Below are 27,727 nucleotides of genomic sequence, written 5' to 3'. Positions count from 1 at the left end.
CTTTTCCAATCTAAAAAAAGAAAGAAATTCTGAGGATATAACACAGAAATCTATGTTTCAACAAGCACTCCAGGTAATTCTGATGTATGTTGAAATTTGAGGACCATTGAATAACAAGATCTAGGTGGACTCATGCCAACATGATGTATAACTATGCAAGTATACTAGTTGAACTCACCTAGCTGATCACCTGTAAAGGCATTCCTCCCAGTATGACCTTGACAATAACAAATGTAACTCCTCTAAAACATCAGTGGTGTCATCCGATGACTTATGGAGCTCTCTTAGGGAGAAAAAAAGACTCTTTCCAGTCTACCACATTATTGAACAGGATTCACCTGGTATATTTATATTTGTTTGTATCAACAGGAGACAACTTCAAACAAGATATGTCTCGGTCAATTCAGGTTTAAATAGTCCATTGGCTAAGTGGTAAGAAAGTTTGTATATCCCAAGAGGCCCTATGGTTCCAACCTAAGTATTACTTCTTTAGAGTTTCTGTCACTGGTTTCAGTCTTTTGAGTTTCTACAAATGTATTTGACATTCAGTTAAAGTGAAATTAGTCCAAAGTAGATTTAGCAGTAATAAAGAATTGCTTTGTGGCTAGGCTTCTTTGTAAGCTCTGGTTTCCTCCTCAATACGGGGCAAGTAGATTCCTCTTCTCTCTCTTTCTCTCTAATCTACTTTCTAAATCAACTATATTTTCCTTTCTAAAAAAAAAGAGTTTCTTTGCTTAAAGCTTACCTATCCAAAATACTAAGTTGTAAGCACATAGACACAAACAAATCCATACATATCTAGTATTTAAATTAATTTAAAATGTATAGCTTTATATACTCATTTGACAAAAATAAAAATGCCAATGAGCTCTTAATAATGAGCAAAAATTATGAGTTTTATCTTTATGGTAACATAAAAGAATTTCAGAAGTAGAGAACCTGGACTTTGAGAGTCTTCATTGTCAATGGCCAAGAACGACTCAGAATTTTTTAACCCAAACCTGCATGGTTCTGACTGCTCTCCAACCTTAGGATTTCAGAAAAAGACACCAGCAGAACTTCTTTGTCTTTGTAAGCCCACGGACGGGGAGGATGGGGAGAAGAGAGGGTCAGGAACATAAAAGCACCTGGAGTGTCAGAGCACTTACCTACTGAACACTTGAGATTTCAGCCAGGCTTGATCGGTCTTTTTGTATGACGCAGCCTAAATGATTGAGGTTCTTAAAGGAGAATCAAGTAATTAATCGAACTCAACAGATGGGATAAGGACCACTCATCATCTCATTTAGTGATGCTCTGTATAAATGAAGACCATCTTAACAACGATCACTTGACATAATCAGGGTCCCAAGAATTGGGACAACAGCCATATTGCCTTATCTCCTATCCTACAAGACCTATCTCGTTGTTCTTTCTCCTCTTCATTTGAATCTTGGTTTTTTTTTTGGGAAATGCTGGCCAGTCATTCATTAGTCATTAAGGAGAATTATACTGGCTTACAAAAATCAAGTTAGAGATGGCATAGAAGGGATGCCTGTAGGTAATCTATCTGTTGACATGTTTGTCTGCCATAAAGTCTTCAAAGGCACCACCATGCCTCATTCTTCTTTGTATCTCCCGCATATATCACAGTGGTTAAGAGAAAAGATTGTAGCCTCTAAATGCCCAAAATCAAATTCTTACTCAAATCTTTACTAGTTTAGGAATGCAACAATGAATAAGGCACAGCCCCCTTCTTGTCCAAGATGTATTTTCCTCACTAGGAAAATTGAACCTATAATAACTTCCTCATTGGATTATTGTGAAGATTAAATGAGAATTCATTTAAAGCACTTAGCCAAAGCTTCTCGTAGTGTGAAGTGAATGTTAGCTATCATTATTTTTATTATTATAGCAGGCACTAACGAATGAATGAATGGATGAATGAGTATGTGGGAGAGGAAACTGACATCTATGGCTTATTCCACATCTAAAATTCTATAATTCTATTCCATTTCCAAAGAACTTTATATCTGAAAATATTTCACCAGAGCTGGTTATTATTGTGCCTGTTTTAAGATCAGTGTAATATAGGCAAAAGTGTATAGGACTAGCAGCCTAAGAACCAGAATTTAAAACATGTCATTACTGACCACTTAGTAAAATGACACACATCTACATTTGTTCAACCTTTAGGCCAACCTCTGCGCTCAGCAGAGGAATGCCAAAGCATGGCTCCTCTCTCTTATGCTGGGAAATACACAGGAAAGGAAACAACCTTCTTTTATGCAAGTCAAAGAAGACTTCAGAGAAGCTGAAATCTCCATGAGAGAGAGAAATGGATTTTATTTATCCCATATTCCCATTGCCTGGCAGAGTCTCCAAACAAAGTAGCAGCCAACAAGTATTTGTTGAATAAGTATAGTATCATTTTTGTGAGTCTTGAGTGATGATGAGGAGTTTAGTAAGGTGAGACCTGAAGACAGAAATTCTAAGAAGAAAGGACATTCACAAAACCGGGAGATGCAAATGTGGGAGGGGGGCCGAGTCTTGCTGTCAGGAGGGAGTTGTGGATCAAATAAGATAATGACTATGAAAGCCTAGTGTGGATCAAAATGTTGTGCAGCTGTATCATTATTGTGCTGAATGCCTCCCTTGTCCTGACCTTTTGGCAACCCACATGGTCCAAAAACGGGTTCCTCATCAAAACATTCACCAGCTCCAAGGTGTTCTCCAAAATTTCTTTATTCTTTATTTCTGAAAATATTTTAAAGAATTGTGAAAGAATGAAGACATCTAATACTTGGCTTCATTCCTTTCACAAAGAAAATACTCATCAAACTTTCTAAAGAGCAAGATTATGAATGTATGCACACTGATCACTCTAGCCACTAATATTTCTATTTGACTGTCTTGGTTTCTAATCTGTGCCATTACATTTGTTCTTTATGCACTCATATTAAAGATTTCTATTTTAATTTGTCATTTTAAAAAGAAGTATTTCTTTAATGAAATGTTTTTCCTAGTTTTTTTTCTTAAAGACTTTCTGTATTGAAATGCTCTATTAAAAAACCTTGGAAAATTCAAACAAACACAGAAACTCATGCTCAGTAAGAACATTTGGAAAATACTTTTGTGGTTGAAGGTTTTACCAGAGAATTTTTTTTAAATGTGTAATGTCAGTTTACTGCCATACAAAGAATAAAAATTAGTCATTAAATGATTTTCTTACAAATTTTACTCAGATTCCATTCTAAAGAGAGACCAAACACATTCATGTATTTCCTGGGTCCTGACTGTGTTGAGTCCAATCAGAGCTGCTTTAGTATGTTGAAATTCAGTTCAGTGATTTTGTAATAAGTTCAATTTTATACCAATTGATAACTTTTTTGGTCACAGCTTTTCATAACTTGAGTTCTTAATTTTTGCTCTCTCAATCAGCAAAAATATGACTCTAAATAATTTTTTCAAGAAAGTTTTTCTAATGGAGTGTATTTTCTTCTGTAATATATGAGACTACTGTATTCTCACACAGAAAAGACAAATTAAGGATAAAATTATTGAAATATAATTTTATTCTGTCAAAATTGTTAATATGTTACACCACTGTTTTCTGGCACTTAGTTTTTTATAAACAACTTCAGGCCAACCTCAAGACAGTTCTTTCTTACATGATATAGTTTTCCTTGCCTGGGTGATTGAAAGATCTTTTCTTTATTTTTGTAATTCAAAAATATGTTTTAGGATTGTGTGGCTCTTTTTACCAAACTTTAGGCAGTGGGGCACACACTCAAAAATTTTTTTCTCTTCAGGACATACATTTCAGGATCATCTTTGAACAAAGCTTATATTTAGATTATTTTGATTTCTTCTAAAGAAACTCTATATCTCTTGGGTGAGATCCATGTGCTTTGACCTCTATAAAGTTATGTTGCCATCATAACTTTAATTATTTGTGAAGACTTTTGAATATGGGAGAGTTTTTTTAAATTTGCACTCATCTCTATTACTGATAATATTTTCTGCAGTGTCAATTCTGTATTTTACTGCTTCTAATATGGATTTTAATTTCATAATTACAATTTTGACTTCTTCAGTACCTTTCTTATTTCACACAATTTCCTTTGGATCTATCCTGTTGGCTTTTCATCCCAATTTTTTCATTTCTTGAGATTATTTATCATTTCTTTGCAAAGTTCTTGCAACCTAATGAGAGCCTTATATAATTTTTGAAAGTTTTCTTCTGTTTATTGTAACAAATTATTTCTGAATTAGCGGGGTAACAAAGAACTATAGCTCTCTTGGTCACATGGAAAAAGCAACACCTCTTAAAAAGACATGGCAGCCCAGTTTCCTGGTTGACACAAAATATGGTTTAGGAACCAGGAGCATGAAGAAAACAAAGGTAGTTCAGTTTACTTTCAGCAGCCCTAGCATAAGTGCTAGACAGATTAGCTTCTTTAGTTCAATTCTAATGGGTTGACACTTAGAGTAAATCTTTCCCAGGACTGTCAAACCCAAATTTTGTGACTGTGAGCATTCTTTTTTTTTCCCCCTGTAGTTTTAGAAGTGTTTTAGAAGAAAGCCATGAGAAGCTTTATCAAAGACTGCTACAGAGACAATACCTTAAACATGAAAGTCTTGACTGTGACTATTTGGTCTTTAGAAATAATTCTGGAAAACCTGTCATTATTAATAAATGGAACAAATAAACATGCTTTTTTAAAGGAGACTTTTTTTTTCTTGAAATGGCCTAAACACTTCATAAAATTGTCCCGTTATATTTAAGACCTGAAATTTTAAACTAACTTTGTGGGAGCTTATTTTAACACTCTAAAATATATTCAGAATAGTTCACCTCAACATGCTTGAATGCTGAATATTTTATGCTTGGACAAAGAGCAAACTGTAGGTCTTTCGCCAAGCACAGTCAATGCACTTGAGTATGGGTTACCAAAAATGCTGAAGAATTTTTTTTCTATTTATTGTTATAGCTCAAATCCTTGTGTCTCTTGTAGGCTTTAAGTGACATAAATATGCATTTCCATCTGCACATCCTTGTCAGGAATAGTTCTGCTGGGAGGTGTTATGCCACCCAAGTACTTCCAGAATAGAGTCTGTTAATCCTGTTACCACTATAGAAACTCAGAGGAAAAGTCTACTCAGGCCACTACTGCAGCTGCTGTGGCTGTAAACGTTCCAGCAACCACACCCTGGGTACCAAAAGAAAGCAAAAGAAAATTGAATTTCTTCAGTAGGAGAGGATGTAGAATGTTGACCTCAGTCGATTACTTGAACGGGTGGTCTCCAAACTTCTTATTGTAAGCCTTATAAACCTTTATTAGTAAAAAAAGGCAAAAGTAGCAAGCCTACCTAATACCTACATACAATATACAAACATATACACACACACAGTGAAAGCATATGCTACCATGTTAACTGTAATATACATTATTAAATATACAAAAATAGCTATTATATTTAGGTTTTTAAAAACAGAAATAGATACTCTAACCTCATTGGAGAGACTTGTGCCTCCTCTAGATATACCTATATGCCACTTTGGCAACCATTGGGATAAACTTTCACCAGGTGGGACACCAGGAACTTAGATCTTCAAACCGCAGTTAGGCCTTTTGATAGATTCCATAATATGTTGGGTGCACACACTGGGCAAAAAGAGTCAAGAATAATCATGGGGTTTGCTCCTCCGCTCCCTCTCATTATCTCTTGCAAGGGCAATATGTCCCGACTTCAGGTCTCTCCAAGATCTTTGTATAGGCCTTATTTCTATCCTATGTTTGTATAGACACAGAATAGATGGATACTAACCTAGGTGCTGATAGGGAGGTTCCCAAGTCGATCAACTAATATGTTATCTCGAAGCCCTCATAACTCAAAGACAAGAGCTAACTAAATAAACCAATTCCAACAAGAATTTATTGATCTATTAATGCAGAATGATTGTCTTTAACTGCCTGCCCATTTCCGTATAATGCAAGAGATCTCAGAATTATTCATGAATCTTGTTGTGGATCAAAAATCCCACAGAAAAGCAGTGGATATGAAAATACCTTCTACTTCAGCTGTAGGAAATTGGGAATGAATCAAAGTTTCTTTCAAATTGATAAAAATAAGTTATTTTAATGGTAAAACCTAGAATTGGTCAGAGAACAGCAGATAAACTTCTAATCACTGCTGTTGCTATGAGTATAAAATGACCACAATTTTTCTGGTACGCGATTATTAAATTTTAAGAGCTTTAGAAATCCAGTCCTTAATTCAGTAGGTACTTTCCTATAAATTCAGCCTACAAAAATAAATATTTTTTTAAAGATTCATTAAAATAATTTTTATTTCAAGAGTATATAGAGGGCCAGGCATGTTGGTTCACGCCTGTAGTCCCAACACTTTGGGAGGTTGAGGTGGGAGGATCTCTTGAGGTCAGGAGTTCAAGATTGGCCTGGGCAACATAGTGAGATCCTGTCTCTACAAAAATTAAAATAAAATAAAAAATTATCCAGGCATGGTGGCTCAGACCTATAGTCCCAACTATTGGGAGAGCTGAGGTAGAGGATTATTTGAACCCAGGAATTTGAGGCTGCAGCAAGCTGTGATTGAGCCACTGCAATCCAGCCTGGGTGACAGAGTAAGAGCCTAACTTAAAAAAAAAAAAAAAAGAGTATTTATAAGAGCAAAAATGGGAAGCGATCTACATTTTTATTAAATGGGAAATTGCTAAACAGTTTATGAGACACCATGCAAGAAATGCTATGTATTCTTTGATTCCCCGTATATAGAGTTTTCCAGGTACTTTTCTAGAATATAGCAATTAATTAACACAGACAAGCTTTCCTAAAGGGGGTATTTTAGTTAAAGGTGGGAAATACATATACTCCATAAGCAAGTAAACAAATAAATACACAAAATATTTTCAATATACTGAAAAACACTGTGGAGAAAATGAAACAGATGATTGGACTTAAATGACTGGTAGAGAGGGTAGAGGATTACTTTTTATAAGAATTTCTTGACCGTGGCACTATAACATTTGAAGCCGCATTCGTTATGGGTTTTGGTGGTGAGGCAAGGGGTTTCTTTGCACAACCGAAAGTTTAGCAGCATCCCTGGCTTCTACTCACAAAATGCTAGTAGCATCCATCCCATCTGGACAATAAGCATTGTCTTCAGATATTGCCAAATATCCCCTTGGGGGGGCAAAATCTTCCCTGATGGAGAACCACTGTTTTAGAGTTAGCATAAAGGAAGGACTCTTTGAGGAGGTGACATTGAGCTGAGACTTGAATATTTTTTTTAACAGTCTTTAAGATATACGGTGTAGGAAAAATGTTTATAATATAATGGCAGCATGTATAATATAGTCAAGAAGATTTTCAGTGTTATTTTTAAAAAATCTCTGTCTAGATAGACAGTATGGCATATTGGTTAGGATCATGGGCTTAGAACCAGGCTGCCTCAGTTAAAATCCCAGCTCCATCACTTACTAGCTGTGTGACCTTGGCTAAGTTATTTTATATCTCTGTGCTACTGTGTCCTCCTTTGAAAAATGGGAATGACACTAGTAATACCTATCACATAGGGTTGCTGGTAGTATTTCGTGGGTTAATATATGCAAAACTCATAAAAGAGTGAGTGACAACTGGAAAGAACTATATTTAATATATAGGTATATATATATTAAAATTAGAATATCTATATTACATAATATCAATTATATATTTGAATATGCAGTAATATAAAATAATCAAAGCAATATAAATTAATTTTGTAATTATGTGTTCTAACATATAGTCTAATTATATATTGATTTATGTATAAATTAGAATAAAAACATATTCTCATTCTAATTATCATCTATAAATATATACATACACCAGATATTTCCACTTTTGGGAAACAAATGCAATGATGTGTTACAATAGAATTTTAGGGATTTAATTATCTTTTTATGTTTTTATATTCTTCACAGTTTTATAACTATGCAATGAATAAATACAAAATATAAAACATGTGGCACTCAAATAAAAATCAAGATGTATTTCAGCACAAAAGAGAGAAATCTGTAGACTTTTATCAGGACCAATTGGCATATTGAGAGTGAGGAAGGAAAGCAAATGGGATGTGCTCAGCAAACCTCTCCTAGGGATGAGTTCATTGGCAACCTAAAGCCAAGACACTCTACCTGAAATCTTTCCATCAGTTATCAGTCTACTGAAATTTAACATTTGCTTTCTGCCAGACACCATGCTAGGTGCTGGGAAATGGAAAATAAATGGAACATGCATCTTCTCAAGGAGTTCACAACAGAAAGGGGAAGAGAAATTACACCCACAATTAATCATAGAACAGGACAGCCATGGTGGCTCACACCTGTAATCCCAGCATTTTGGAAGGCCACAGTGAGAGAACTGCTTGAGCCCAGGAGTTTGAGCCCAGCCTAGGCAACATAGTGAGAACTCATCTCTACGAAAATAAAACATTAGGCAAGAGTGGTGGTATGTGCCTATAGTCCCAGGTACTCAGGAGGCTGAGGCCTAAGGAGGTCAAAACTGTAGTGAGCTATGATTATGCCACTGTACGCCAGACTGAACAGAGACCCCGACTTAAAATAAATCACAGTACAGTAAACTAAAATAAGGGCTCTAATGAGGGTATCAACCCAGACCTCTGGGGGCTCCCAAAGGAAACAATTTTGACTGGAGTGGGGAAGAGGGGGAAATTGTAGGAAACTTCTTGCATTTGGCTTTGAGGAGTAAGTTTGAAAAATGCAATCATTACTTATCAAATAGGAGTTTTGGTTTTAAATATATATATATATAAAGTATCTTCTAATCAAGTACGAGCAAGATCAATTAACCTAAAGAAAGAAAAGTTAGAAGAAACAAAGGAATTATACTTCAGAAAAAGTATCTCCATCTCATGTCAGAGCGCCTGGTTTCTAAAGCAGTTTGGGAATGTGAAGTTTGCCATCAGAAGGAGAAGATATAAGGTCAAGGACCAGCTCTGCCCCTTACCAACTGGGTAATCTTGGGCAAACCACTAAAATTTCTGACCCTCTATCTACTTCCTTGTTCATGTAATAGCAATAAAAATACTTTGCAAAACCGTTGTGAGCTTTGAATGTGATAATGCACGTAAGAGACTTTTTAAGTGACATTCAGATATTTGGGATGAATATATTGTGATGGTTTTAACATAATAGAGAATATTTTAAATAATTATGGCTTCTTTATCATTTATATTTAAGGCGATAGTAAAAAAAATCAACTGTATATGTAATACCAATTACACATGGGTTTATAGCCTGATTGGCTTCATTTATTCTTCCTGAGCACTAAACCTATTACTAACCCAAGTGCATCAAACTATAAAAATGGCTAACCAATTTTTTCCTCAGATAACATAATCTTTATTTCTTGAGACACTTTTTACAAACATTAAACTGAAGGTAACTGCATAAAAATGAAATGGAGACTCATAATTGCAAACTGCTTTCATGTCTGAAGAAGATTCAACCACCTCTTAGGAGTCAATTGCTCCTTGTTACCAGCTTATGGTCTAGCTATAAAAGTATATCACTTAGTCTATGTCTGTCTACAGGTGCAAAGTATAGTGGCGAGCAGAAAAACTAAGGTAATTATCTGGAATAGTTAGGAAAAAAAAAAAAGCCCTACTTCAGCCCCAAAATATTGAAATTGTTTCACAGGTGTGGAGGAAGCTTGGGGAGAGGCTATGTTCAGTCTCGTTTCCCTCAGTTCCTTTTTATCCTTTAATCCTTTTCACCTTGAACACTTGCTGCTATTATTTCTGGAGAAATAATATACGTTTACTTTCTTTCTCTTTTTAAAAAAAATTACTAAGGCTGATTGAAAAGGCTTAAAATGTCCTCTTGTCATAACCCTTGATAAACATTTCATCTAGCGTTTTTTTTTTTGTTGTTTTTTTTTTTGAGGCAGAGTTTTAGTTGAAGCACTGCAGAAGACAAATCAAAACAATGATTTATATAACTGCTACTTTAACTTGAAAGTCTTTAAAGGACATCTTCCAACTAGGGCTGGCATTTTAAAATTAAAGAAAAGATGTCAAATGTATTTATCTTATTTATTCCTCATTCCAGCCCAAGAAATTAGATTTAATGAACTCAAAATTTCTCTTATCCAATCTATCAGAATATAGCAATTGATTACTCTGTGAAATACTTATTCTCATTCATTTCAAAAAAATGAAGGCATTTTAGGAAGCCTTCATCCCTCAGTTGAAGAAAATTATCTACTCAGCTTTATAACTCAGCTTCCAAACAAGAAAATATAGTTTTCTTGAAAGCACAGCTTTTTGAATATTGATCACCCTTTATTATGCTTTTTATCAGTGCCAAGGATTACCTATTTTCTTAATTTTGTTTTGTCTTCAGCCAAAGTATCAGTTTTCAAATTTCATTCAGTGTAAGAATAATAATGGTCTATACATCTAGAAAAGGTGATTTTTACCCTTTCTAATAATTTTCATCATGTTTGATCATGTGGAATGATTTCTTATATTTTGTATATTGTGTTATTACCTACCAAACTGTGAAGAATATAGTCATATATTTTAACAACAACAATAAAATTCATTGCTAACATTTGTGTGAACTTTACAAAATTCTCATAAGAAGGAAAAAATTTCTTTCTACAATGTCACTTTAATTAACTACCTTTCCTAACCACAATAATTTGTTAATGGTTTTGTAGTTTATGCCTTGAAATGTCAATTGTCTGCCTTGATCTGATTTCAATCACGGATAATTACAGTACTAAATTCTAAGCCAGAGTATAGTTTCAATTCAAGGGAAAATATAATTCACCAATATATAGTTTTAAAATGGTCTATACATTTGAGATACACGCTCATTTTAAATGTTTTGGCCTAGAACTAATATTAAAATCACCCTACCTTAAAGTCTTATCTAATAATTTTCATATATTTGGAGTTTCATATATCTGGAGTTTACCACTCACAAGAAAAATTTAGCAGCAAGCTACCTATTTCAAAAGGCAACTTGGCAAAGGATTGGGTAGGTTAAATGAGAACAAGAAAGCTCTTCAGAAGGTTGAGGTGGGAAGATCACTTGAGTAAAGGAGTTCACGTCCAGCCTGGGCAACATAGCAACATCCTATGTCCAAAAAGACAAAGAAACATTTTATTAAAAGAATGGGAAAATATTCAGGTAATGATGAACCTCTACTGGGTTTCTGTGTGTGTATCTATGATGTATGTTTTGTTTTGCTTTTTTATGAGTAATATGATCACAAGAATATTGTTAAAAACATCATTTTGATTGTAGTGCATCCGATGTCTTGAAAAGAGTGGTGGCAATAGTTGGGCCCAATGACTACTAAGAGTCCAGATTTGAAGGCACAGAGAATTAAACCTGAGTGGTCGTGATAGAAATGAAAATGCAGATATGAATTGAGAAATATTTAGAAGGAATAAGAAATAAGAACTGGTAAATATTCGATGGAAGGGTGAGGCAAGTCAAAGACTAGTTTTGTTTTTGATTTTGTTTTGCCCAGGGTGGAGTGCAGTGGCACACTCTTGCCTACCACAGCCTCAACCTGCTAGGCTCAGGTGATCCTTCCACCTCAGCCTTCCAAGTAGCTATAACCACAGGTGCTCGCTACCACACCCAGCTTATTTTTGGGTTTACCGTAGAGATGAGGTCTCACCAAGTTGCTCAGGCTGGTCTCAAACCCCTGGGCTCAGGCAATCCTCTCACCTCAGCCTCCCAAAGTACTGAGGTTACAGACTTGAGTCACCGTGCCCGGCCAAGACCTAGGGAACTGGAAAAATGACAACACAATGAAGAGAAATTGAATTGTGAATTCTCCAGGGATAACCAGAGTTACTCAGTTTGGGGGAAAAAGTGAGAGGCTTAGTAGAAAAAAAAGACATCCTGATTAAAAGGATTTTGCTGGTTACCAAATAAAATATCCAATAGTCAGTTACAAGTGTGAGACTACAATTTGTGATGACTGTGGACTTCTTGAGGACTGAGACCATCTGTCTCTCTTCTCTGAATTCTCCAGTGGTTAGCATGGGGTCAGGCAAAGTGTTTATGCTCAGGAAATATTGCCTGCCTCATTGTCTGACTGGCTGCATGAAGATTGAGGGGCCAAATTCTCAAAGAAAACAATGAAGTTGTGAGTGTGGACTTCAAGGGTAGGGTAGAAGGGAAGGAATTAAGAGAACAAGGTCCTAAGAAATAAATACAATGCAGAGCTGGAGAAAATAAAGAAGCTGATAATAGAGAGAGTAGGTCAGTCAGGAAATTAATCCAAAGAAAGGAAGAGGGAACAGAAAAGGAAAAGGAAAGGAAAGAGGAAAATGAAAGGAAAAAAGAAAAGGAAAGGAAAAAACAAGAATAGAAACAGAGGAACGAGGAAAGAAAAGATGCTACTTATTCATAATTTTAATGCTTATATCTATAAAAACTCAAGTAAAAAATACATGGATGCAAAAATTACAAGGTCACATTTAGTGAGCAAAAATGAAAATCATTAAAATGTTTCCTTAATAACTTAAAGTAAATAAATTAATAGCTCCTGTCACATTGATTCATCTATTGCATGTGGGTACTCAATAAATGTTAATTGAATTAAATTAATAACATTTGCTCAACGGTAATAAAAAATTAATTAACTGTCTATCTTTTCTGTTACTTAAGTTTATGCCCATTGGTTCTTGCAATTACTTCTAATCCACACATGAATTTTCTATTTCACTGACTTTTAAGATACACTTTAATTTTTTTCTAAGAAATATAGATGAGTTTCTAATTTTTGTCCTAATTTTGGTTTGTATTTTTCTGTTGAAAAAAATTATTTTCTCTAAGTTAATGTCAAGAACTATGTATAACATCCCAAATATAGTTTCACGAGTTCCTTATTTAATTCCAAAGTAGTTTTTTCTGCAGAAGATGTGATACCACTTTTTATGTGTTTCTTCTTTGAGCTTATGCTACTTTATATTACTTTGGGTGCAATGTCAAATAATACCGTCAAGGAAAGAATCTGAGAAAATTATTGTTAGCATTCCATCTACAAAAGATGGAAGATGTCAGTAACATTCACCCAAAAATTGTGACTCACTTCAGATGTCAGAATTCTGGGTTGAACAGACTGGGTTCTCAAATGTGTATATGTCAGATGATTTTCTAATGAGCAACAGATAGTTGCCACAGCGGAATGAAAAAATAAAAATATAAACAGAGATATAGAATTAAAATAACTTTATGAATGGCAGTTTAACTTCTCCATAAAATTCTCTCAGTACAAGCCTAGTGTGCTCCAAATGGTTGCTTAATGTAGCACACCACTTACATTCAAAATGCTATACTTAAAATTGTCACAAAATTAAAAAGAGAATCATATACCACTTGGCTGTATACCGTATTCTCCGCATGTTCTTACATTCCAGTAACCTCTATCCAACTTTTTTTTGTTACTGAATTACTTTGTGCAAAAGCAATTTAAATTACATGCAGCCTGACTACGTGTGATAATTTGAACTGATTGTTAATTAATTCTGTTAAGTAAATAGCTGCTGCAATCTCTATACTCATCAAGGTTTCGTTATCTATCAGCTCTGTCTGAGCTGCTCTCTAACGTGCAGTATAAAGCAGCTGTGACTGAACAGGTAGGAAACCCTGAGTGTGCAAGAAGGTAGTTTCGCTTTGCAAAGACTGCTCAGGGAGAGGCAGGTCTCTAAAATCTAGTTATTTGCAAGGCTCAATTTTGGGCAGGTGACACATCATGGGATTTAGGGTAAAGAAGGTTTAGCTGATGTGCAGTCTCAGCAGTTAGAGAGCAGAGATAAAAGTCAAGAATAAATCAGAGAAAATGTTGTATGATATAAAAGGGGCAAGGATAAGAACAAAGCTTTTGGAAACCACCAAGCCTAGGTTTGAATTCTAGTTCTCCCATTGACTAACGAGAAGGCCTTGGACAACTTACCTAAATAAACTCTCTAAGCTTGCTTACCTTCATCCATCTGTTAACTGGGGATACCCATTCATACATTTCCCATCTGTTCAAGGAGGCTAACAATATCTACCTCTTAGAGTCTTTGTGATGCTTAAGTTCAATAAGGTATATAAGTGGTAGCATACAACTTGACATAAAATGCATGCAACTGTGTGTGTGCACATGTGTGCATGTGTGCAAAGCAGTGGTTTCAATCTGAATGATTTTATTCCACAGGGGAAATTTAGCAATGTCCACAAACATTTTTTATGGTCATGACCTAGTAGTATGATAGGAGCTATGGGCATCTAGTGGGTTGAGGACAAGGATAGTGCCAAATACTCTACAATCTCCCCATGACAAAAAATTATTTGGCCCAAAATATCAATACCGCTCTTAATGTTCTAAGGCATAATTCAAATGTCCATCTGTTTGTAATATTAGCTGATGACTGGGTGCTTTGATATCCAAGTAACAAAAATAAACTAATTACTTTCGTCATCATTAATTTGGTGAATCCCTCTCAGGTAAAAAGAAGCCTAAAGTTTCCCCATCTGTTGAGTCAATTCTATTTTAGTATTCAGTATTCAATACTGTGTTAATTACCATCAACAATAGGTGTCTTCATGAGCTCCTATTTCTGCTCATCCTTTTTAGGGTGGATCAAATCACAACCAAGAGATTTAAAGCCAGCACATAAGGGGAATAAAAATCAAACACTGTTGAAAAACAGGGTGGTTTGAAGGATCAGAAAGAAACAAAAATGACCTAAGACAATTATGTGTACTAAGCTGTTAGCTCTGGTGCCAGTTAGGAGCCTTCAGAAAGTGACTATCTCATGGTTGGTTTCTGAAGATCACTGATGCACAAGTTAATGGGGTGTTCTCTCTCTTTCCTCTGTCTCAAAAGCAGAAGGCCCTAGCACAGTGGTTCCCAAACTTGTCTACATGTTGAAATTACCTGGGAAGCTTCAAAGCCCACCCTAACCCAAACCCCCACCCCTGTGAAGTATTGTGATTAAATTTGTCTGCTGCAGAGGTGTATGAACTTTTAAAATTTTCAATTTTTTTTTTTTTTTGAGTTGGAATCTCACTCTTGTCACCCAGGCTGGAATGCAGTGGCACGCTCATAGCCACTGCAGCCACCACCTGCTGGGCTCCGGCGATCCTTCCGCCTCAGCCTTCCAAGTAGCTGGAACTACAGATGCTCGCCACCATGCCCAGGTAAAATTCCAACTTTTTAAAAGATTTCCCAGGTGATTCTACTCTACACGAAAGTCTGGGAACCACTGTCCTAGGAGGCAGGACCACAAGTAGAGATTTCCATCTGCCCCAAACAAACGACTTTGGAAAACACAGTGAAGATGGGTTTGGCAAAAATGTATTTCTTACTCCGAGCTACATAAACATGATAAACCCCAACTAAGTTGCCAATTGCATTATTAATTTCAGTCACTAGATGAGCAATGTTGAATCAACCAAATATTGTGCTAGCAACAGGAATGTAATTCCCCAGAACGCATCTGAACCACCTCTCAATAGTGCCACCAGGACTGTTGCTTGTTTAGGTCTTAAGATATTCCTGGGAATCAGCCTGGTTGCATGTTCAAGAACTTCTTCTGTTAATTCCTTTCGCAACCTGGGGACTCTACTTAATGGGTGTAAGTAAGTTATAAATTAACTATCCAGTCTAATGCGATTTCCTGGTATGCTTCTCTTTCATACCTCCTCAATCCTGTAACTTAAGCGTTGACGTCTTTGCTAACTTGCTTGATGCTTGTGAAAGCCAGGATCAATGCCTTTCTTAGTCATCACCATATCCCCAATGTTCAGCCAGTGCTATTTACATAACAGAATGCAATTATTTTATGGAATGAGTGAATGAATGTATTCTTCCTTTGGTATCCAAAGGTAATTGGTTCCAAGACTCCCCCCCTCCCCCACCATGGATACCAAAATCTTTGAATGCTCAAGTTCCTGATATAAAATGACATAGCCTCCACACATCCTTAAAGCCATATAGCCTCCACACTCCTTCTATATACGTTGAATCATCTCTAGATTACTTATAATACCTAATACAATGAAAATACTATGTAAATGGTTGTTACGCTGTACTGTCTTTTGTTTGTATTATTTTTTATTATTGTATTGTTATTTTGGGAGTTTTTATTCAATTATGTTCTATTGGCAGTTGATTGAATGTGGGGATGTAGTACTCGTGGATACGTAGGGCCAACTGTATAGACCTAAACCACATAAGGCACTTGGCCGTCTCTGCCTTCTCCATAATCTCAGTCTAGGACTTTGCCAAAAGTTCCCTGAACATCTCTAACAATTGTGCCAGCTGGCTATGTGGACATAAAGCATGTTACCAAGAAGCACACTCCCAAAGCCATATAGGTTATCTGCTGAGTAGGGACTTAAATCCCAAGGCAGAGAAAGGGATAGCCACTGAGAGGTTTTGAGGGCAGAAGTAGAACTGAGCTTATAGACTATTCATCTCTATCCATTTTTCTTTTTCAGGGGAAGAAACTGAGGTTTGCAGTGATTTGACTGAGATCATGTAAATCACACAGCAGTACTACCCAGCATCTGAGGCGGGGGGTGCGGGGATGCAGGGGGGGAATCTAAAAAAAACCCAGAATTATCTTTTTGGCAGGCAGGCTACTTGTAGTACACTCAGAATTGGTTCCTCTGGATCAAAAGACAACCAAAGTTTTTAACTGGAAGATTTGAGAAGGTTGCATGATGATTTGTGGAAGAAATGTCCCAAGTTGTGGCAAACAGGTGACTGGTTCTTCCACCATGACAATGTACCTGACCGTCTACAACACACTGAGTGTTCGGCAGTTTTTGACCAAAAAAAAATCACATGACCCCCATGCCCTACCCTCACTATTCACCAGATCTTGACCCAAAAGAGTTTTGTTTTGTTTCCAAGGATGAGAAAAGTCCTTAAAGAGAAATATGCTGCTGATGTGGAATAGGTGAAACAAAATTTTGATGTATAAAAGGCATCAAAATTGATGAGTTCAGAAACTATTTGACCAGTGGAAAAAGCATCTTAATAGGTGTATTGCAAAAAACAGAGTATTTTGAAGGTTACTGAAGTTTAAACATGCAAGAATAAATATACAATTTTTTATAAATAAATTCTGGGGTTTTTTCAGGTCTCTCCCTCGGTATGAAACCTTATTCTGATTCTCAGATTCAGAATGCACCAAGACAGTACACTGAGACAGTACTATGAGATTTTGTTGGTACAAATGAATGAATTCCTCGATTCTCCCTATATGTCACCAAAAAAAGTAGAAATAAATAAATTACTGTGATAGGTGAAACTTCTAATTTGCATAAAATGTTATGACCTCACTCTGTAGTCTCACTTACACTTTTACTTGTAATTATCCTGTTCAATGCTTCATTCTTTTTGTCAAGACTTCATTCATATAAAAGTCTAGGGTGTAAACTTTTCTGTAAATGTCCATTCTTAGATTACTAGGTCATGTAAACTATAGTGGGTTTGTGTATGTGCTTTTTTTTTTCTTTTTCCATCTAGATACGCAACTCACAAATGAAAAGCATGCAGACGAGAAACCTAATAATGCTATCATTATAAAGTCAGTATCTGAATTCAATATCACAGATGGACCAGCCAAGGAAACCCCCAATGCGAAAACACTGTCAGAATCCAGCACATCACTGTCCTCCCTTGAAGAATGCCAAACGAAATTCTCCTACCTCCAAACTGATACTTCAGTTCATCAGAGAGACACTGATGGTATGTTTCTCAGAATTCAACCCATCTCTAAATAAAGCTCCCCAACCCCCAACCCCTGTAAAATCATCACATATGCTGTTAGAAAAAAAAAAGTCTTTATGAATATTAAACAGGAAGACTTCGATTTGAAAACCCTGGTGAATGACACATGTCAAGGTCACTTTGCAGTTATGAGGTGCTTGGCAGATTGTTTGCTCTCAAAGCTGGGAATCGAAGGCAATGTGTGTTTTAAATAGCTGTGGTGGGGCATAACCACTCTAGCTATGAGACTATGAAGTAGAGAAAAGAAAATGGCAGACTTTTTTCCTCTCTTACATGTGGGACTATTCAGCCTGTAGCTCTAGACTGAGAGAAGGAGTAGAAGGCAGAGTGGAATGGTATTAAACTGCTAGAAATATATAAACAGAAACAGTATAAAATATTAAGATGCTTCCATCAGCAATCTATGAAAAAGGGGTGGTTCCTCCATGTAATATCACTTCCTGGGTATTCTGATCAGTGCAAGGCTAGACCAAACCATCTCTGTATATGACACAAAGGGGATATTCCGTTTGCAAAGCAAGTTTCAAATTGTTCTGGTGGTAAACGATCAGCACAGTCAAGTTCAAAATCATGGACTCCACACCAAGACATGGAATTCCACTCAGGTTAACTTTACAGTGACCTTTACAGGAGATATAAACCATTCAAGAATTTTGTAGTATTCAATATCTACATTTACATTTAAAGAAAGCCTGGAGTTTCTCAAAGGAAAATGTAACAGGATATGGTTTCTGGGCCACATTTAAATGCATATTTACTTTTTGAAACTAAGAAAAAAAGATTAAATAAACTTTATATGACAGTACCTTTGGAGTCACATCAGTTTCACTCTTGCCCCTGAAGTTTATTAACTACATAATACCAGATGAGACTTTTTTTTTTAACCATCTCTGAATCTCAGTTTTTCAGTTCTATAATAGGGCTAGTAACATATCATGGGGCATTTTGAGGATCAAATAAAATAACATGTGTAAAGCACCTAGCACAAAAGCTGACACACAGTGGGTATTCAATTTCAGCTTTGGTTATGATTACAGTTTTAATAAAGTAAGGAGAGAGAAGACTTCTAACACATGTAATATATGTGGTGTCTTGTGCACATGTTGTCATGGATGCCTTAGACCAAAAACTACAAACTTGATTGCAGCAGTTGCCAGGAGAGAATATGTATAGCAATAAAAGCTGAAAGTAAACAATAGGGATTGGTGAGGACTTTGGCAAGCTAGAGAACATTAAATCTCACTACGTCTACTCTGATAATTGCCCGAAGGAAATACAGGCCTAAAATGTCAGATCTAGGCATTTTCTAAGAAAAGCCAGAAACCAGGAGTGTTGTGTGAAATTTCTATGTTTTCTAATGTTGATAACTAGTTCTATTTATTTTATAAAACTCAAGACACTCCCAACAACACATCTTTGGACCAGCTTTGGCCTGTAAACATTAGGTTGTGATCTTGGGTTCAGGATAATGCTCAAGTCCCTAGTGTTGGTAAAGGTTCATGACAGTCAAAAAAACAATTCATGCAGGAGATTTCTCTGCAAAAGCATCTTAAATGCTAGAGCATTTTATCAAATTTTACCAGAGATGCATGGATATTGTTCACGATGTGTGTCTGGTTAATAATCCCAGAGTTAGGAATTGCCATTATACATATCTACACAATGAAATGCAGTATCCCCCCAAACTACTCTGATCTGTCCTATTAGGGACACTGGAAGAATGGAAAGGGCCTAACTGCCTAGCACAATACCTGAACCTTTGTATTCCCAGGGAAGGGTCAAACTAACTACTCCATTGAAATGGCAACTGATACTTAAAAGCCTCATGCAAATAAAATAAAATATCAGGTTATTCTTCATTCTAAGAGCAAAGGAGATTTATGAGGATGATTGAACCAGGCTGTTTTTTTCTGAAGGACTGAGCAGAGAGGCCAGTGTGAACCAGAAAATTCAGGTTGTAAGCTAACGGCATGGGTGATGTAGCAAAATCTTCCCAATGAAGTAAAGAGCTTTTGGTACCTGGATAAAAGAGAAAGTGAAAAAAGAAAAGCACAAAGAAGAGTGATAAGAAACTCTCATTATCCTAAACAGCAAACAGCAAGGAAATCAAGAGTTAAGTTAGACTCACTTCATTTTAGAGAATTTTTGATAGTAATTAATTTAAGGATGCAGAAATTGAGAGCTGGGGTCATTGTTCGTACTGAGATAAATACAGAAATATCTTTTAGGAACAGCAGGGAAAACAGAAGGGGAAAGAGAAGATTGCATCCACTTTCATGTAGTTTGTGGTTAATTTATTTTCAAATGTATAAATGAGTGCATATGAATGGATGCTTAATTGCTAATATCTATTATTTATATACATTGCCCCACTTAAAACAGGATGGAAAAGCCTCACACATGCAGATTTTGTAAAATGTGTTACATCCATTAGCACAGTTCATGGTGTGTGCTCTGATGGGAATTTAAAAGGATCTTTACTGCACATCACACACTATGTGCTGCAACATTACTTTATTATTAAATTGTGGTTCGTCGTATGTGGTCCCTTTCCTGAATAAAATGGAGAAAGTCCAGAGAACTGTCTGTGTCCCTGCTTCTGATTCTACACTCTTCTGATTGCTAAAGCATCCCTGTGGATAAGAAAATCAGAGATACATGATATTAGAAAACAGGCCCCTGAAAAAATAATCCTGAAAATATACCTAATTGATGTATAATTTTGAATTTGAGACATCTCATCCAGGTGGAAGAGGAAAATCATAAATACAAGATACCTCAAAAGAATAGTCTTAATTACACCATGGACTGCTGAATAAAATGATTACATTTTCTACCCTGTAAATTTCATACAATTAAATGCAGTAGTGTCACCTTATAAAATGTTTCAATTTTATAATTATTTCAGTTCATTTGCTCAGAAAAAAACATAAGCACAAATTTACTAAGTATCACCCAAATTGAGTCATTCTAGTTCCTAAGAACTGACTTGAGTGTTAGTTGTGCTTGTCTGAACTTAAATAGATCTTGACATATTTAAGTAGCTATTAAAATTGATAACATCAAGGATGATACCCCAGCTAAAGAAAGGCATTCAGTCACACTTTATTTATTCCCATTCTACATTACAGACATTTTTTTTTTCAATAACTTAATGTAGGGGGAGTGGAAGCTAATTTTTACACTTTTGGACCAAAAACTTTTAGTAATTCATTGAAGCCATTGTGTCATGTTGCCACATTCTCTTTAATAGCTCACGAACCCATTAGAATACTAACTTTGGGGCCGGATCCATTTTCCTCTTTTTTTTTTTTTTCTCTCTTTGTTTTGGGTGGGAAGGAGGAAGGATTGTGATATATCTGGAAGGATTCTTGCTACTTTGAATAATGATCCCCAAGGTAGCAGGAGGTGTGTTTCTGAAACCGAAAAATGCTTCAGGAACTAGGGTGGGTGCTCTTGTCCCTCCTGCCTCCTAATGGTATGCACCAAGGTAGCAAGATCAGAAGTTGAGCAGGCAAAGTCAGGGAGTACAGGACAGTGACCGTGAGGCTGCCCTCAGGTACAGTATGTTTGTAGAATCTCTTTGTGTTGTTACCTTTTCCACTATAATTAAACATGATGCTTTCTGGTGAGACAGATTCTCCCTCTTAATTAGTCAATTCCCAGTGGTACATTTAGCACCTCTGGAAGCTGCTCAATTCTTTAGTGTCATTAGGGTATCACTTAGCACATTACAGTCTCCATATCCTAAAGGTACCCTAGGGGTGTAAAGAGTAAATGAAACAACCCTAAGACGGTTTATGTCATGGCTTCTTGCTCACAGCCTGCAGGTCTCCATCTTAAACCTTCTATAATCCGGGTTTAGGGAGTGGGAAAGTCAGATGAGCACTCCAATAGCGGTGACTAAAGCCTACACAGGATGCCAGGTGGTTCCACAGAGGAGATTTAACATATGAAGAACTTGTTACAAAGGTATTAAGAGAGAGGAAAAGCCAAACATAGTGAACAGTAGGCACCCAGACACCCAAAACCAACAGTGCCCCCCCATCTCTTCTCTTTGACCTTCCACACCACCAGGAGGTAGCTAGTACTGGTGTGAGCTTGGAGACCTCTATTAACTAACCATTGTTAGATTAGCCAGAGCCAGGGAGAGAAAGGCCGTTCAGAGAGACATCAAAGCAAGGAGAAGTTACAACCACTGCCAGCAACACCACCCAAAGAGAGAGAGGGCAGGAGAATCGCCCCGCATTTTCTCTCTCTCCTATCCCAGTTCCTGCGGCTGCCTCCAATTGACTGAATTTAACCAGAAACCACTAGGGGGACCTGGAGAATGTACTTGCCAGTCTCAGGAATAGAGCACAGAGCAAGGAAAGAGAGGGATAGTGAAGAAAGCAGGCCATCAGGAAGCTGGCAGTGTCCTGCAGCGTGTTCAAATGTAACCGAAAGAAAGTGGGAGAGTGTAACCGAGAGCAGCTTATAGTTAAAAACTCTGGAGGAGTCAGTCTGGGTCCAAATTACAGCCCCCACCACTTCCTGTGTTTCCTGGGGTTTGCCTCTTCAACTCTGGGCCACAGTTTCCTCATCTGTAAACAGAGATAATAATAGTACTTAACTCAGGGTGATTTTGAGGCCTGTGTGAGATGTGCATGTAGTGTGGAGGACTGTAGATTGGACTGAGGTGAAACCATTGACATGTATGCCAGTGGAACAGAGAGCGGAGCTCAGGCTTTGAATCCAAAGAAACTTAAAGTTGAATCTCATAGCTGGGAGGACTTAAGAAAATCAGTGACAATCTCGGAACCTTAGCCTTTTCATCTAAAAAAAAAATGGGGATCACAGTATTTACTTGTTAGAACCGCTCATTGAGTTATTCATTCAACGAGAAATATGACCTTCTGTCCTCCTACAACTCAGATGCGAGTAGGGGGAGATAAAAAACTAATTGGTGTAATGCCATCCAATGAAATAGGATGCTGTGAGAGTTTTAGCAGGGATGTGATTTAGAGGGAAGGTGTTTTAAACTAAAGACCTAAAGGTTTGAATAGGAGTTGGGTTAAGTTGGGTGGGGGTGCAACAAAAGCAAAAGGCATAGGTGAAGGGCTCAGAGAACAGTCAGAAGGGTGTCCCCAAGATGGCGCGGCCACCCATGACAACAAAGGCCCTAGGTTCTGTCTTCTTCACTCATGGTTCCCCTAGCACGCGTCCATTCATTTTCCATAATGTAGCTAGCTTTGTTATACGTCCAATGGGCCTGCAACTCGGCATCTGCCTACCCTGCTCCCAGTCCGCTCCTCCAATAAAACCTAGTGCTGCCCTTCCCGCCACTGTCAGGCTAATAAATACAGCCCTCTCCCTACATAGCTCTCTCGCGCGCGCGCTCTCTCCCCCTCTCTTTCTCTTGCTCCCAACCCCCACTCCCCGTGCGGTTACAGGCCCCTCTCCTTTTCCCCTGTAGCCGCTGCTTTAATAAATCTCTTGGTCTTTAAAGGGTGTGGAGTTGTTACTGGCGCCTAAGTTCTTTCAACAGGCATGTGTAAAGGTCCTGAGTTAGGCGTGTTCTAAAGACTGAAATTTAGCCAGTGTGACTGGAGTGCAGCAAGTAAGGAGTCAAGTAGGTCTAGAAATCAGAGAAATAGGCAAGAGCTCAATCATGCAAGGGCTTCTAGGCTATGGAAAGGATTTGGGTATTTACTCTAGGGGGCGAGTAAGCTGTTCAAATTGAAGATTAGAAATATCTCATGAGCCGGGTTCGGTGGCTCAGCCTGTAATCCCGCGCCTTTGGGAGGCTGAGGTGAGTGGATTGCCTGAGCCCGCGGGTTCGAGACCCGCCTGGGCAGCGAGACCTCATCTCTACAATAAATCAGAAAATCAGTCGGGCGTGGTAGCGCATGCCTGTAATTCTGGCTACTTGGAAGGCTGAGGCGGAAGGATCGCTGGAGCCCAACAGGTCGAGGCTGCAGTGGCCGGGAGCGGCCACTGCACTCCAGTTTAGGTGACAGAGTGAGACTCCAACTCAAAAAAAAAAAAAAAGAAAAAAAAAAATCTCATGAGCTGATAAATTTGAAGTGCACTTGTATGGAAGCAGTGTCCTAGACAGGAAGCTATTGCTCTTGACGTGACAATGGCTGATGGTGGCCAGAAATAAGATGGTGGGCCTGGAGGTAATTAGAGACTTGTGGGTTTCAAATACAAATCCAAGGTGAAATCAGCAAACTCAGCAATGAATTGGAGGGGAGGTCATATTGAGGAAAAGGAAAATGGCAAAGAAGGATGCCTAGGTTTCTGCCTAATTCCTCTCAGAGTTCGGGAGTCATTCATAAAAGCAAACTAAAGGAGGGATAGGTTTGTAGGGAAGAGAAGAGAGATGCAACATGCACCATGGTCTTGATAAGTGGTACGTTTTGAAGACAATGCAGAAGAGATGTGATGCAGGCAACTGAATACACACCATATTCCTTTGGATGAGTCAAGAGAAGACGTGCTAGTGCTAATCATGGATATTGCTTTAAATATCATGTTTATTAGACACTAAAGCCCCAGGAAATAGTGCAAAGGAAGATATACTCATTCAGGACAAGGGGAAGTTCAACGCTCTTTTCAAACCGTTGCAAATTATCCCCTGAACGGCTTATGCAAACAAAAATTGGCCATATGCAAAACAGTTTTGCCTGCCCATGTAGAATTATTTAATATGCCTTTTAGGAAAAGTGTGGAATACGCTTGAAAGTTTGGAAAAATCTGTTTTCAATTCATTAATGTTACCTTGTTTTTTTGGGCAAGAGGTTCTGCCTCTTAAAAACCAAATAAAAAGGACTGACTTAGGATCAGAAAAAATGGGCTCTATTCTCAAGTGCAAAATAGAGAGAGGTGAAAGGAAATAAATGCCAGTTTGGCCAAAGGATTAGGCCAACCCCTACCCCCTTTTTTTGGTAAATGAAATCTACAGTATTCATCAGAAGTAGAGACCTTCAGAGTCTGCCAACTTGAGGAGACATTGGTAAGAGCAATTGAACCAGAAGGTTGTATGCCCTTGGGAAATTATAAAGTCATTTCATAAACAGGTTCTTCACGCTCTGATAGAAAACACCAGCTCCTATCCTTACAGTCACTTGTATCCTACCTAACTTAGCTCCAGAGCAAACTTTCAACCTTGATGTATGAATGACAGGATTTAGTGGAATCATTGTAATATGTTTACAACCCTGAGTAAGTCTCTTGAGCCTCCAGCCTGAGGTATCAGGAGTAGTCACTTGGAATATTTTCTGCTGATAGCTTCTCTTCTGCCAGGAGCTGCTATAGTAGCGGTGTTGGCCTCAGCAAAACCCATGAAGTTGTATGCCATGCATCTTTGACTGCCAGCCCTCCTTCTACAGACAAGTATAGGAGAAATAGAGTCTATGTTACTTACTCCTGAATTTTTGTGAATGGTTTGTGGTGACGTGTGAGATATAGGTGAGTTGGCCATAAGTAGAAGTTGGCTCAAAGTGAAGAAAAATATATCAAGTTTGGCAAAGCAATGAACATGTACACCATAGAGGTATTGTGGAGTAGGTTGTCTAAACTATAAATACTGAGAAATGGTCATAGCACCTCCAACAATATATGGCAATTAAAGTCATCATAAAAGTCATGATGTGGTTCTTTACCACCATCTTATTGGCAGGAAAGGAAGGGAGGGTGGGAGGAGGGAGACAGAAAAACAGGAGGAGGCAAGATTTCTGTTTACCTGTATTCAGGACTCACTTTAGAACTTTAGATAGTGCTTTTACAAAAAATTAAACTGACTTTCCTTAAAATATTTGTTCTTTTTCAGGGCATGTTTTTATGTTTTCCTTCACTTAAAGACCAATAAGTATATCAACAATGAAAGAAAAATGTTTCCTGGCAATACTGTTAAAAGAAAATAAATGGGGCTATAAGAGCTATAGCATATAGCTAGTCCAGCATATTAGGCCATAGCATATAATGCGGAGGGCAAAATCTCTTCTCTTATTTATGCGGTCTCCATTGACTAAAGTCTGAAAACCAAAAACTTATTAACAATCTTAATGGGGGAAAAAAATCCTTATGAAAATCAAACTTTAATCAATTGATAAGCCCATCTGGAGAGGAAATTTTTCTCCAATTCATTCTAGAATGTTACTTTTAATCATCACCAATCTTCAGATTCCTGATTTTAATTAATTAGGTAATACATCACATGAACACTTATCTGCCTTTTTGCAAAACACACTTTTGGAATGTTTTTAACTTAAAGAAAGAAAAGTTATAATTTTAACAAGAGAACTGCTACATCTTCTAACTAATTCCCTTTATGGAAACACAAAATATAATAATCTATAACCCATCACAGCTGTTTGGCTAGAATTACCAATTACCTTCAATGCCTTAGAGATACTTTCCAGATTTTTACAAGTCTGCGTAGTAAATTTTTAAACCAATTTTCTTAAAGAGGATTGATAAGATTTAAAACCTTTTAGGCATATGATGACGTATTTCACTTAAACAACTTGAATATAAAACCAAGCCTTTACATAACTGGAGGGAAACGGAAACAGGGATTAAAAATAAAACACAACCCAAAAGCTGTGATTATTTTTAAAAAAGCATTTATATTAAGTTTTGAAATGTGCTTTTCGCTTGCATTTGAATATGGGTGTGGCAGATTTATGGGAATCTATGTCAAACAAATAACAAAGCCTGGTGAAGAGAAGCAGGACATTTGTACAGTCTCTCCTTGTCCCCAACTCTAATTGCTCCTTAAGTCCCCTCCATTTGGGTCGGCTCTGCTATGTTTCAGATAGTTGCAAGGTTTCCAGAGAGGTAGCTAATTGTGTGGCTTTCCAGTACCTTGCAGGCAAAGTAAATAAAGGAGTTTAGGAAAGTGACAGCACTTTAAATAACCAGATTATGCAGAATCAATAAGAAATGCTCAGGAAGTTAATAAAGCAATTACTTAAGTAGAGTGAGTACTGGCACAGAGGGGGGGAGCTTGAGAGAATACCGGTGTGCATTACCCCGCTATAGATAAATCAAGTTATCAAGTATCCCACCACACATGCCTGCCCTCCATAGCGCCCCCAGATGTGCCACTATTAATTGTCTTTCCTCTTCTTTAAACAGAGGAGTGTGCCTCCCTTATCCTCACCTGTCTATTTTGCCAGTTTTGGGACTGTCTCCTGATGCTCCCCAACACATGCGAAACGGTGTGTGCCAACGTGTGCTGCCCTTCTCACCGGTATCACCACACCTCGGACGAAAACCACTCTCGGAATGATTGCAACTGCAATTGTGACATGGACTGCAGCCTTTTTGAATCTTGCCACGAGACCAGCGAGTGTCTGGAGCTGGCCATGGAGATCTCAGAAATCTGTTACCGCTAATGCCACGAAGTAAGCACGTTCCTGCAGTCGTTTTGGCCACGGTGGGAAATTCCATTACAAGAAGACCGTGATTTCCATGTGCTGAAATGTAAGGACTGTACACATTTCTTGGATGCTATGGGCCATTTTATTCTGCACCTGTCTGGGAAAGCTAGTATTGTCAAATCAGTGGTCTTATTCCAAATTTCACAACCGCATGGTTCACTGAAAAATAAGATTCTTGATCACAGTGATGAGCAAATCTTAAATACCTCTTAAATGCCATAGGTACAAGATGTTTCTTGACTATAAAATAGCATGTTAGACCATTCTGTTATTGTACTCATCAACTTGCATCGTGGATTCAACCTCATTCACAAATTCAGGACAAATTAGTGCATTCTTTTAGGATTGACATACATTAGCTCGTCTTTCTAATGGACTCATGCATAAACATTATGCATTGTTGGTTATTATTAATAATGTATTGTATAATATCATTTTGTAATTAAAAATTTATTTATACAGTCTCTTAAAATT

General features: G+C 37.3%; 1 protein-coding gene across 2 annotated transcripts in view; it reads left to right on the top strand.

The window, feature by feature from the left end:
• Nucleotides 1–27,509, top strand: part of MDFIC2 (MyoD family inhibitor domain containing 2) — a 116,907-nt gene extending 89,398 nt beyond the window's left edge. For both annotated transcript variants that reach the window (XM_021714898.1, XM_021714897.1), the window contains 2 exons: nucleotides 17,562–17,783; nucleotides 26,949–27,509. In XM_021714898.1, coding sequence (XP_021570573.1) covers nucleotides 17,562–17,783; nucleotides 26,949–27,208 — 482 coding nt within the window. In that variant the 3' untranslated portion in view covers nucleotides 27,209–27,509. The remainder of the gene's footprint in view (nucleotides 1–17,561; nucleotides 17,784–26,948) is intronic.
• Nucleotides 27,510–27,727: the final 218 nt, after the last annotated feature.

This window comes from Carlito syrichta, unplaced genomic scaffold (assembly GCF_000164805.1).
Source record: "Carlito syrichta isolate Samal-C Ts95f unplaced genomic scaffold, Tarsius_syrichta-2.0.1 Scaffold305868, whole genome shotgun sequence".
NCBI classification, from domain to species: Eukaryota; Metazoa; Chordata; class Mammalia; order Primates; family Tarsiidae; genus Carlito; species Carlito syrichta.
Note: the sequence above shows the minus strand (reverse complement) of the source record. Positions and strands in the feature narration are given on the sequence as shown.